This window comes from Pan troglodytes, chromosome 7 (genome assembly GCF_028858775.2).
Source record: "Pan troglodytes isolate AG18354 chromosome 7, NHGRI_mPanTro3-v2.0_pri, whole genome shotgun sequence".
Classification (NCBI taxonomy): Eukaryota; Metazoa; Chordata; class Mammalia; order Primates; family Hominidae; genus Pan; species Pan troglodytes.
This window is the reverse complement of record NC_072405.2, coordinates 31,723,519-31,735,684: the sequence shown is the minus strand read 5'-3', so window position 1 is coordinate 31,735,684 and position 12,166 is coordinate 31,723,519. Positions and strand designations below refer to the sequence as shown.

Sequence of the window (12,166 nt, the reverse complement as noted above, 5' to 3'; positions counted from 1 at the left end):
AAGCATTCTTATACACCAATAACAGACAGAGAGCCAAATCATGAGTGGACTCCCATTCACAATTGCTTCAAAGAGAATAAAATACCTAGGAATCCAACTTACAAGGGATGTAAAGGACCTCTTCAAGGAGAACTACAAACCACTGCTCAACAAAATAAAAGAGGACACAAATGGAAGAACATTCTATGCTCATGGATAGGAAGAATCAATATCGTGAAAATGGCCATACTGCCCAATGTAATTTATAGATTCAGTGCCATCCCCATCAAGCTACCAATGACTTTCTTCACAGAATTGGAAAAAACTACTTTAAAGTTCATATGGAACCAAAAAAGAGCCCGCATTGCCAAGGCAATCCTAAGCCAAAAGAACAAAGCTGGCGGCATCACACTACCTGACTTCAAATTATACTACAAGGCTACAGTAACCAAAACAGCATGGTACTGGTACCAAAACAGCATGGTACTGGTACCAAAACAGAGATATAGACCAATGGAACAGAACAGAGCCCTCAGAAATAATACCATACATCTACAAACATCCGATCTTTAACAAACCTGACAAAAACAAGAAATGGGGAAAGGATTCCCTATTTAATAAATGGTGCTGGGAAAACTGGCTAGCCGTATGTAGAAAGCTGAAACTGGATCCCTTCCTTACACCTTATACAAAAATTAATTCAAGATGGATTAAAGACTTAAATGTTAGACCTAAAACCATAAAAACCCTAGAAGAAAACCTAGGCAATACCATTCAGGACACAGGCATGGGCAAGGACTTCATGTCTAAAACACCAAAAGCAATGGCAACAAAAGCCAAAATTAACAAATGGGATCTAATTAAACTAAAGAGCTTCTGCACAGCAAAAGAAACTATCATCAGAGTGAACAGGCAACCTACAGAATGGGAGAAAATTTTTGCAATCTACTCATCTGACAAAGGGCTAATATCCAGAATCTACAAAGAACTCAAATTTACAAGAAAAAAAAAACAGTCCCATCAAAAAGTGGGTGAAGGATATGAACAGACACTTCTCAAAAGAAGACATTTATGCAGCCAACAGACACATGAAAAAATGCTCATCATCACTGGCCATCAGAGAAATGCAAATCAAAACCACAATGAGATACCATCTCACACCAGTTAGAATGGCAATCATTAAAAAGTCAGGAAACAACAGGTGCTGGAGAGGATGTGGAGAAATAGGAACACTTTTACACTGTTGGTGGGACTGTAAACTAGTTCAACCATTGTGGAAGACAGTGTGGTGATTCCTCAAGGATCTAGAACTAGAAATACCATTTGACCTAGCCATCACATTACTGGGTATATACCCAAAGGATTATAAATCATGCTGCTGTAAAGGCGCATGCACACGTATGTTTATTGCGGCACTATTCACAATAGCAAAGACTTGGAACCAACCCAAATGTTCATCAAAGATAGACTGGATTAAGAAAATGTGGCACATATACACCATGGAATACTATGCAGCCATAAAAAATGATGAGTTCATGTCCTTTTTAGGGACATGGATGAAGCTGGAAACCATCATTCTCAGCAAAGTATTGCAAGAACAAAAAACCAAACACCACATGTTGTCACTCATAGGTGGGAATTGAACAATGAGAACACTTGGACACAGGAAGGGGAACATAACACACCGGGGCCTGTTGTGGGGTTGGGGGAGGGAAAGCATTAGGAGATATACCCAATGTAAATGACGAGTTAATGGGTGCAGCACACCAACATGGCACATGTATACATATGTAACAAACCTGCACGTTGTGCACATGTACCCTAGAACTTACAGTATAAAAAAAGAAATGTTGCAAGACCACATATTTTTTTCATTTCTTTCTGGGACAGGATTAGAGGATCTGGAAGTCTCTGAAGCCCTTGGGGGATGGGGGTGGGAAAGTCAGGGGAGGGAGAGAGACAGTGCCAGGCTGGGGGTAGTAGAGCTTCGCGGTGGGGGACAGAGCCCAGGTCAGCCTGCCACCTGCCTTCAGATCCTGGCTTGCATTTACCGTCTGCGCAACTTTAGGCAAGTTATCAAACTTCTGTGTCCCTCAGTTTCCTCCCAAGGATAATAACAGTGCCTACCACATCAAGTGAATTAAAACACTAGAGCGTTGAGAACAGTGCCCGCACATGGGGGTGCTCTATTAATGTTAGCTGCTTGCCAAGCACTCTGTGTGACCTTTGGCAATTCATTGGCTTTCTGTCTTTAATTTCCACAAGATGGATACATTTAAAAATTAAAAAGCAACCCAAAAACCTAGCTAGGCATGGTGGCTCTTGCCTGTGGTTCCAGCTACACGGGCAGCTGAGTAGGAGGATCTCGGGCTCAAGAGTTCGAGGCTGCGGTGAGCTATGATCACGCCACTGCACTCCAGCCTGGGTGACACGGCAAGACCCTGCCAGGCAGTGTAGAAGAGGAAAACCTTCCTGAATTCAAAGTTAGGCCCCCCCTCCGCTGGCTCAGGTAGTTCAGACCATGAACGATCATTGATACCTTGTAGGCGAACTCCAGCTAGGTAGTCAGCTCCATAGGAAAGAAGACCTCTACTCCCAGCAGGGCCTAAGGTATAGTAGGAGCTCAATGAATGCTTGTTGAATGAATAAATCAATTTAGTACTGTGAGCTGGATGGAGATGCATGATAATAGATTTCCTCATCCAACATTCCCAAATATTTGGGGATTTTCTACTTGTTCTTTTATTAATGGTTTATAGCTGAATTCTGCTGTAGTCAAACAACATATTCTGCATAATATCATTGTATCTTAATATCTTAATATGTTTGTATCATTATATCTTCCATGTGTCCCTGGAGCATAGCTGCCTTCTGCAGTTGCTGAGTACAGTTTATAGAATCTTGTGAATGAGGTTAAGTTTGTTAATTATGTCATTCACATCTTCAGCCCCAGGATTTTTCTGTGTCTTCTATCCGTTACTGACAGAGGTGTGTAAAAATCTCCCACTCTGATTATGAATTTGTCTATTTTTTCCTTTTAGTTCTATCAATATTTCTTTTATATATATTGAAGCTATGCACGTACGTTTAGAAGAGTTACATTATCCTGGTGGATTGACTTTCATTATCGTAAACTGTCCCTTTTTGTCTCTGGTAATGTTTCTTGTGTTAAGGTCAACTTGATCGTACAAGTTTCCCTCTGGTTAATATACGCATGGTATATCTGTTTCCATCCTTTTACATTAAGCCTCTGTGTCTCTTCTAAGAAATATAAAGCTGGATTGGGCTGGGCGCTGTGGCTCACACCTGTAATCCCAGCACTTTGGGAGGCCGAGGCGGATGGATCACTTGAGGTCAGGAGTTTGAGACCAGCCTGGCCAACATGGTGAAACCCCATCTCTACTCAAAATACAAAAATTGGCCAGGCGTGGTGGTACATGCCTGTAATCCCAGCTACTCGGGGGGCTAAGGCAGGAGAATCGTTTGAACCCAGGAGGCAGTGGTTGCAGTGAGCTGAGATCGCGCTACTGCACACTCCAGCCTGGGCAACAGAGCAAGACTCCATCTCAAAAAAAGAAAAGAAAAAGAAATATAAAGCTGAATTGTTTTGTTATATTCGTTCTGATGATCTTTGTCTTTTAATTGGAGTATTTATTTTATCTAATTACTGATATATTGGAGTTTAAACCCACCATCTAATATTTTTTCTATTTGTAACAATTGTTTTATGTTACTTTTTGTTTTATTGCTTCAATTTTGGATTAATCAAGTATTTTTTAATTCTACCATTTCTCCCCCAAACCCCCTTATTAACCTGTTAGTTCTACTTTTCTTTCAGTATATGGTTCTTACAATGATTCCTATAAAGATTACAACATATGCATTTATTAGACTTGCTAAAGTCTAATAGACAATAGTACTCTTACCACTTCCCAGACAACACAAGAACCTCAAACCACTTGAGCTCCATTTAATGCCTTCCTGCCTTTCGTGCTGCGCTTGCCATGCATTTTTTTTTTTTTTTTTTTTTTTTTTTTTTGAGACAGAGTCTCACTCTGTCACCCAGGCTGGAGCGCAGTGGCGTGACCTCGGCTCACTGCAACCTCCGCCTCCTGGGTTCATGCCATTCTCCTGCCTCAGCCTCCCGAGTAGCTGGGACTACAGGCGCCCACCACCATGCCCGGCTAATTTTTTGTATTTTTAGTAGAGACGGGGTTTCACCATGTTAGCCAGGATGGTCTCGATCTCCTGACCTTGTGATCCGCCCACCTCAGGCTCCCATAGTGCTGAGATTACAGGCGTGAGCCACTGCACCCAGCCAGTTGCCATGCATTTTAATCATACATGTATTTTAAACCCCACAGGACATTCTTCCTGTTTTACACACTCGATCTTCATTGAGATTTACCTACATCATTTCCTACTTCATACTCTTCATTCCTTCCTACGCCTCCTTACTGACATCTGGGATGATTTTTCCTTTTGCCTAAAGAATTCCCTGTAGTATTTCCGTCTTGTGGATATTCTGGTGACAGACTCGTTCCTCTTTTGTTTATCTGGGATGTCCTTATTTTACCTTCATTCTCTTCACTGGGCACAGATTCTAGGCAGACTTATTTTTTTCCGCCCTTTGAAAATGTTGTGCTGTTGAAGTCTTGTCTCCTTATTTGTGTTGAGGGGACCAGCTGTTAGTCTTTCTGCTGCTCTTTCTAAGGTAACTCAGCTTCTCTACCCTGTGTTTAAGATTTTTCTTTCTATCTTGTCTTCTCTGCAGTTGGATTTCGATGTGCCCAGATGTGGTTTTCCTTGTAAACTACACTGTGTGGGCTTGATGTCTTTTGTCATTCTGGAAAATTCTAGGCCATTATTTCTTCCATTATTTCCTCTGCACATCCTTTCTCTCCTCTTCTTTGGGATTCCATTTATGGGAATGTCAGACCTTCCTATGCCCTGGCTTCTAGAATGCAGCTCTTCAGGAATGCATCTGAGAGCCTGGAGCTGTTTAACAGGTCCCTTTGTCCTTGGCAGGTTCTGAACTCCCAGTCTCCCCAGTCCCTGGAGGCTGCCTGCAGCTTTGCTTAGCTTCTCAGCCTGTTGATCACTGCCGTGGAATTGGCGAGTATCTTCCGGGGGAAAGCAGAGACAAAAGTGAGCCTCACCTCAATGCCCTTCCCATCTCTCTGGATTCTTGGTTCCTTCAGTCCTTGCTGCCTCGGTAGCTTTCTCGTGTCTTCGAACATATGTTTTTAATATTTTACCTTCCTTTTCTAGTTGTTCTTGGCAGGTAGCTTTATCTACTGCAAGGTAGCCTGACACATCCAGAGGCAGATGTGTTGCTGAGCAGAAATGACAAAGAGGTGGTTTCTATCCCTTGGGCCTGAGGGTCCGGTGGCAGAGCCAGACATGACAACAGTGTAAAGCACCAGCAAAATGTGATGTCAAAGGGAAGCAGAAAGACATTCAATCTGATAGGAGGACCTAGGAAGGTCTCTGTGAAGAACAGGAAGGATTGCACCAGGTGCCATTTGGAGGGGAGGGGAGGGGATGGAGGTGCGTTGTTCTAGGTGTCAAAAGCTGAAGCTGGTATAGGCTGATATGATGGGACGTGTGCCATGGGCAGGGCTGGGGTGAGGGAAGGGAGACACCGTCGTGGGAACCGAAGCAGGGAAGGTAGGCGCGTGCCACACATAAAGGCTTTTGTATCCAAGCTGAACCAGGACTTTTTATATGGGATGGCAGATTGGGAGTGACCCGTTCTGGCTTTGCTTGCACTAACTGTGCAACTCTGGCAAAATCTCTAACCCTCTCTGGTTCTTGATTTTGTTGTAAAATAAGAATCCTAATAATACCTGCCTCTTCTACTCCCCAAGGTTCTTGTGAGACATAGGTAAGCTTGAGGATGCAGATGTGCTTTGATGGGAATGATGAGTGGCCAGGACCCTGATTCCCTTTAGAGCCACACTACTAGAGGGTCAGGCTGTGCATTGGTCAGTTGGTCAGGAGCTATCTCAGGAACCCTCCATCACTTTCTGGCCTTGTTTGTTAGTCACAGGATGAGCATGGCTGGCTCTCTGGTGACATCAGAAAGCTTTCCAAAATCCTCAGTTCTGACTGTCCCCCAGGCTCTAACATCTCCACCCCAGCATCCTCTTCGGGGCACTGAGCACTGCTGGTCACCCAACAGACATGGAACTGCCTCACCCAAGGCAGATCATCCCTCCATGGGCAGCTCTGGACAGCTCTGACTACAGGAAAGTTAGCCAGTCCTTCCTCAAAGGTAGTGTGCCATGACCAGAACAATATGATTGGCCTACTCCTCTGCATAGGGTTAAAATAAAATACCTTATGCCCCCACCTAAGCTTCCACCTGCTCATCCTGGTTTGGGGCCCTGCATCTTTCTCCACAAGACACACGTGTGCTCCTTTTAAAATCATCTCCTCTTTTCTCTGAATTACGGGAGGACCAAGATACACGAGGTCTCTTGCTACATGATTTCACTCGGGAATTCTTAGAGGTAGGCTCCACCAGATACGATGACCAGGACCTTGAGGATTTTAAAACTCATTTAGCATTGCAGCCCTCAAAGCTGACGGGAAAATTATAATTCATCTAGCAAATGTTCCTGTAGTGTTTTGGGGTGCCATTCATTTAATGGAGGGTGGGTGTGTTGAACATCCTGCCCTCACCCCTTCAGACCTGCTCCTTCTCCACCGGCCCCCATGTTCCAGGAGGCCGTCCCACACGGGCTCCCTCAATGGGCTCAGCTCCCTTGCCAGTGGCTTCGAGTTGAAGGGGGCTGGGTTTGCCTAATAGGAGGCACCAGAATGATTCAAAGACCGGAGGAAAGGGAGTCAGGTATTTATTCTCCCTCCCGTGTCCCCGCCGTTGCCATGGGTTGGCTCTGAGACCCTCCAGTGAAGGCCACAGCTCCTAAGAGACAGCTCCCTCTGCCAGTCTCCAGTTCTCACCTCCGCAGGCTCCCTTCAAGCCTTGGGTGGTCACAACCCCCCCTGAGTTGCCAGCCCTAGGGTGTGACACCAGCCTTTGTTAGTTCCGCAGAACTCTGCCGGCATGTCCGTAGTCTTAAAAAACTCTCCTTAAATTAAGTTGGAGTGTGCTCTGTTCCCTGCCAGGAACTCTACTGGAAAAAGCATTCTAGAGAGATGACAAGGCAGTAGGTAAAGGAGGTGGGACCTCCCAGCCCTGCGTGGTGGAAATGTAGGAGTGGGGCTGGATTGGCGTCGAGAATGGACGAGCTTTCCATATCAAGCCAAGGGGTATGAAATCGCTGGTTCTCTATGTAGGTCTCCGTAGCCCCACGTTCCCATCCTAACACATCTCTCCTCTCTTCCAGAAAGCTCCTGCTGCTTCCATACCCCGCCTGTCCCTCCCAGCTGCGCAGGGCCCCTTCGTGGGATCATCAGCCCGAAGACAGGGATGGAGAGGCCTCTGTGCTCCCACCTCTGCAGCTGCCTGGCTGTGCTGGCCCTCCTGTCCCCCCTGAGCCTGGCACAGTATGACAGCTGGCCCCATTACCCCGAGTACTTCCAGCAACCGGCTCCCGAGTATCACCAGCCCCAGGCCCCCGCCAACGTGGCCAAGATTCAGCTGCGCCTGGCTGGGCAGAAGAGGAAGCACAGCGAGGGCCGGGTGGAGGTGTACTATGATGGCCAGTGGGGCACCGTGTGCGATGACGACTTCTCCATCCACGCTGCCCATGTCGTCTGCCGGGAGCTGGCCTACGTGGAGGCCAAGTCCTGGACTGCCAGCTCCTCCTACGGCAAGGGGGAAGGTAAACGCTCTGTGCTTTGGATCTGAGTGCTGTCACCTGGCAAGACCCGGAGTGGCCTTCCCTGAGGTCAGCCTGGGAGAGGAGGCTGCACGCACTGCGAAGTGTAAATTCTTGGTGATGCCCATCCAGGGACTGGCATCCTTCTGTGCCCACTCAGGCTGCACCCTGCAGGAAGGCGGGGTCGGGGGGGGTGCTTGAGGAGGGGCACAGTAAGTGACCAACCATACTGATTTGCCCAAGACTTTCCTGGCTTTAGCACAAAAAGTCTCACATCCTGGGAAAACCTCAGGAAAACCAGGACAGTTGGTGACCCCAGGTAGGGGGTGAAATCGGCCTGTGCTCCTCTCTCCGCCCCATATGCCCTGCCTGGGGGCTGCGTCAGCCCAGAGGAAGTTGCGCTGTACGCCAAATCGTTCCCTGTTAGGAAAGCCTCTTGCTCTTCCTCACAATGGCTCCCACATGCTGGAGCTGCCTGACGCCCCCCACCTTCCTGGCATGTGGAGTTCATCGTTTTCACACTAACCTGCTATTGCGGGCTTGGTCACAATAGGCACAGAGATGCTTTGGGTTTTTCACCGTTGGTTAGCCTATTCTTTCCTCCCTTGTGAGGTTCAAATTTATTAATTTATTTTTAAAAATTGTTTTAAGAGCTGGCCAGGTGCGGTGGCTCATACCTGTAATCCCAGCACTTCGGGAGACCGAGGTGGGGTGATCACTTGAGGTCAGGAGTTCAAGACTAGCCTGGCCAACATGGGGAAACCCCATCTCTACTAAAAATACAAAAATTAGCCGGGCATGGTGGCGAGTGTCTGTAGTCCCAGCTACTCAGGAGGCTAAGGCACAAAAATCGCTTGAACCCGGGAGGCGGAGGCTGCAGTGAGCCATGATCGCGCCACTGCACTCCAACCTGGGTGACAGAGCGAGACTCCATCTCAAAAAAACAAAAAAAAACCCAAAAACCTAAAAAATTGCTTTAACAGCTTTGAGGCAGGACAAAGTTTGAAGCCCCGAACCTAGAGCTCAGTCTGTACTGACCTCTGACACCACACTTTGTAGGAAGACGCATGTCCTCTCCAGCCTCATTTTCCCCATCTGGAAGTTGGGCTAAGAACCCCTGAAACCCTGACAGTGTATGTTCCCAAATAGGAAAGAGATAAGGGTGGAGGGAATTGTTTCTTTTTAAACATTTTGCCAGGAGCTAAGAGTTTCCTATCTCTGGGTCAGCCAGGCAAAGGAAGCTCCCACACCCGCCCACCCGGCTGAGCTGCAGCCCAGACCTCAGCACAAGTCTGGCTACTGGACTAAAACAGAGCTGCCTATACTCCTGTCCTGGACTAAAGGGCTAATGCCATGCTGACTGCGTAGGAATCGCCCAAGGGAGCTTAAAAGTACAGAATAGCGCAGACCTCAACCCACCATAATCTAGTTTAAAAGGTCTGGGCTGGAGCCCAGGACTCTTGTCTTTTTTGGAAGCCTGCAAAGTGACAGGTTTGGGAGTCATTGAAATTGATAACTGTTATCCTCCCTTCCAACTTTTCTGTTATTCTAGAAATTATGGGAGAAAGGAAGTCCCATCTCATACACATCTCACCTCCATGCAATTGAAAATTTCCTTTTGGGGTAACTGGATCAGGAGACAGCACAGAGTCAAATGTTCTCTGCAGCTCGCTCTGGGCGATGAGAGCCACAGCAGTGAAGTTAGCAAATGCTGGGCTTTAGAACCCACTTCCTGTCTTCTTTAAACAAACGTCTGATACTTCCACATCTCTGTTTATCCGGCTGGCTGAGCGATCCAGGGGTAACCTCAGATTCATGTTTTCCATTCCAGGCTTTCCAACGCTCATTATTTTATAACAAATGCTTTCCAGTGACTGGGTATTTTTCCAGTGACAACTTAATTTTATTTCAACCTCAATTTAAAACACCTGTTGTCAGACAAGGGGGTTGTGGTTTTTCCCCATCAGGAGCAGGCATGGGGTAGTAGGAGACAGGTTTTTACCCAGGTGGGAGTTTGCCATCCAAGCGTGGTGAAGAGTGAAAAGTTCCAAGGAGTGGAGGGAATATGAAAGGCAAGGATTAAACTCATGGTCCATGGAGACTGTGCTGGGTAAGGAGGGTCGTAATAAGTGGAGAAGTTGAAGGATTGTGCATAGCTGCTGTGATCACTGGATTGCGAGTCTCTGTTCAGATGGAGATACAAGAAGTTTACTAAAAGATGAAGGGAGCTGTGTGTGGGTGCAGAGCAGGAAAGGTGAAATGGAGATTGAAGGGTGGGTGCAATCTCTGGTAATGAGAGACCTGAGCTATGACCATGGGACAGCGGCTGGAGCAGGATGGAGGACAGTCTCTGAGACAGGAGGTGTATTAACGAAGAGACCAGGAGTACTGGAAAGGTCATCTTTGTGGGCATGGAAATCATCAAGGTTTATAAAAGGAATAACGTCAAAGAGAGGAGAAAGAAACAGATGCTTGAAAAAAAAAAAACTCTGTCTTGTGTTCAAGGCTTTACGAGTTAAGCTGCTTACGTGAAGTGGTGCTTCGTTTATGACATGAGAGACCTTTTTACATCTAAATTTATTCACCAGCATCAGTCCAGATCTTTATCACTGGGTACATGGTGGGCACTCAGTAAATATTAGCTAATTGATTGATTTTGATTTGGCAGAATAGGAAAAAGAGTTGGCAAAAGAGTTCTGGGTATAGTGAGCACAGAAAGTGGCCAGCGCCCAGGGCTTGCTCCGGTGGGGCTTAGGGGCTTAACGTGCCGGTCAGACTGTGGATAAGGCTGCCCCTCCAGGACCCCTCAAGCTCCTCTGAACTTCAGGCTGGAGCAGTGAAACCAGGGAGGGCACCAGGGACGTTCTGGGTTTTCTAGCCTGGCCTGTTCACAGACCGTTCTCCCAAAGCATCTCTGAGCTCAGGTAAACCACAGGCCCTTTTAGGGAGTTCTGGAGGGAGCAGCTGTCCTGTTTCTCAACCCCTGTTCGAGGTTATAGCAGCTGTAGCTGAGGTGGTTGCTCTCCTTCACCTGTCTTCAGAATCAGGAGGCTAAGCCTATTCCCAGTCACATCCCTCATTCTTTAGACCACAGCGACGAAGCCAGCGATAACCACATTGTAACCCCACAGATTTTTTTCTTTCCTTTTCTTTGAGACAGAGTCTTGCTTTATCACCCAGGCTGGAGTGCAGTGGTGGGATCTAGGCTCACTGCAACCTTTGCCTCCCGAATTCAAGTGATCCTCCCATCTCAGCCCCCCGAGTAGCTGGGATTACAGGTGTGCGCCACTAGGCCCAGCGGATTTTTTTAATTCTATTTTTAGTAGAGACGGGGTTTTGCCACGTTGGCCAGGCTGATCTCAAACTCCTGGCCTCAAGTGATCTGCCCACCTTGGCCTCCCACAGTGCTAGGATTACAGGCGTGACCCACTGCACCCATTTGTGACCCCACACAGTCTAACTTGAATAATTTCCATTGTCCTGGGCTCTGGCATTCCAACTGAATTTCATTTATGATTTTCACCTTCCTAATGATCTGTTAACTTGTATATATATATTTATCTCTTCTTTCATCAGGAGAGGCATTGGAAGCAAAGAGTAACATAAAATTTGGCTTCTGATTGAATGGCTTTCTTGTGTCCAAAGTTTGACTGTCATCTTGTGTCCCAAGGACACAGCTTTCCTGGCAGCTCTGAGGAGGCATCTACTGGATTGTACCTAGAACCGCCCTGCTTTTCAGCAGGCAGACCCAGAAGCTGGTTGCATTGGAATCGGAGTAGTCTAGTTAATAAGCACTAAGCCTGTAGAGGGAAAAAAAAAGGGCCCTTTGCAGTGGCTCATGCCTGTAATCCCAGCCCTTTGGGAGGCTGAGGCAGGCAGATCACCTGAGGTCAGGTGTTCGAGACCAGCCTGGCCAACATGGTGAAATCCTATCTCTACCAAAAAATACAAAAATTAGCTGGGCATGGTGGCATGCGCCTTTGGTCCCAGCTACTTGGGAGGCTGAGGTGGGAGAATTGCTTGAACCTGGGAAGCGGAAGTTGCAGTGAGCTATGATTGCACCACTGCACTCCAGCCTGAGTGACAGAGTGAGACACTGTCTCAAAAAACAAAAAAATTTTTGTTATGAAATCAGGCCAAACGAGTATACCATGCATGGTGATGCTCTCTTGGGCTAAGTACAGATTCACATATCTGCCATCTAAGTAGAAATTGACCAAGCATATGTGGAAGGGGTCCATGGAAGATTATTGGGGGTCCATGGAAGTTTCATAAGAGAGCAGCTCTTTGGGGCAGGCTCCTTAGGGTCTCTGGTTTGCAGCTGTTCTCAGTTCCTTTGATGATGCACTGGTCGACTTCCAGGTCCTTAGCGAGGGGGGTTTCTCTCACTGCAGATG

General features: G+C 46.9%; 1 protein-coding gene across 2 annotated transcripts in view; it reads left to right on the top strand.

Annotated features, from left to right (window-relative positions):
- LOXL2 (lysyl oxidase like 2) overlaps positions 1–12,166 on the top strand; it is a 106,650-nt gene that overhangs the window by 28,130 nt on the left and 66,354 nt on the right. For both annotated transcript variants that reach the window (XM_024345097.3, XM_009455010.5), the window contains exon 2: positions 7,335–7,772. In XM_024345097.3, the coding sequence (XP_024200865.2) occupies positions 7,418–7,772 (355 nt within the window). In that variant the 5' untranslated portion in view covers positions 7,335–7,417. The remainder of the gene's footprint in view (positions 1–7,334; positions 7,773–12,166) is intronic.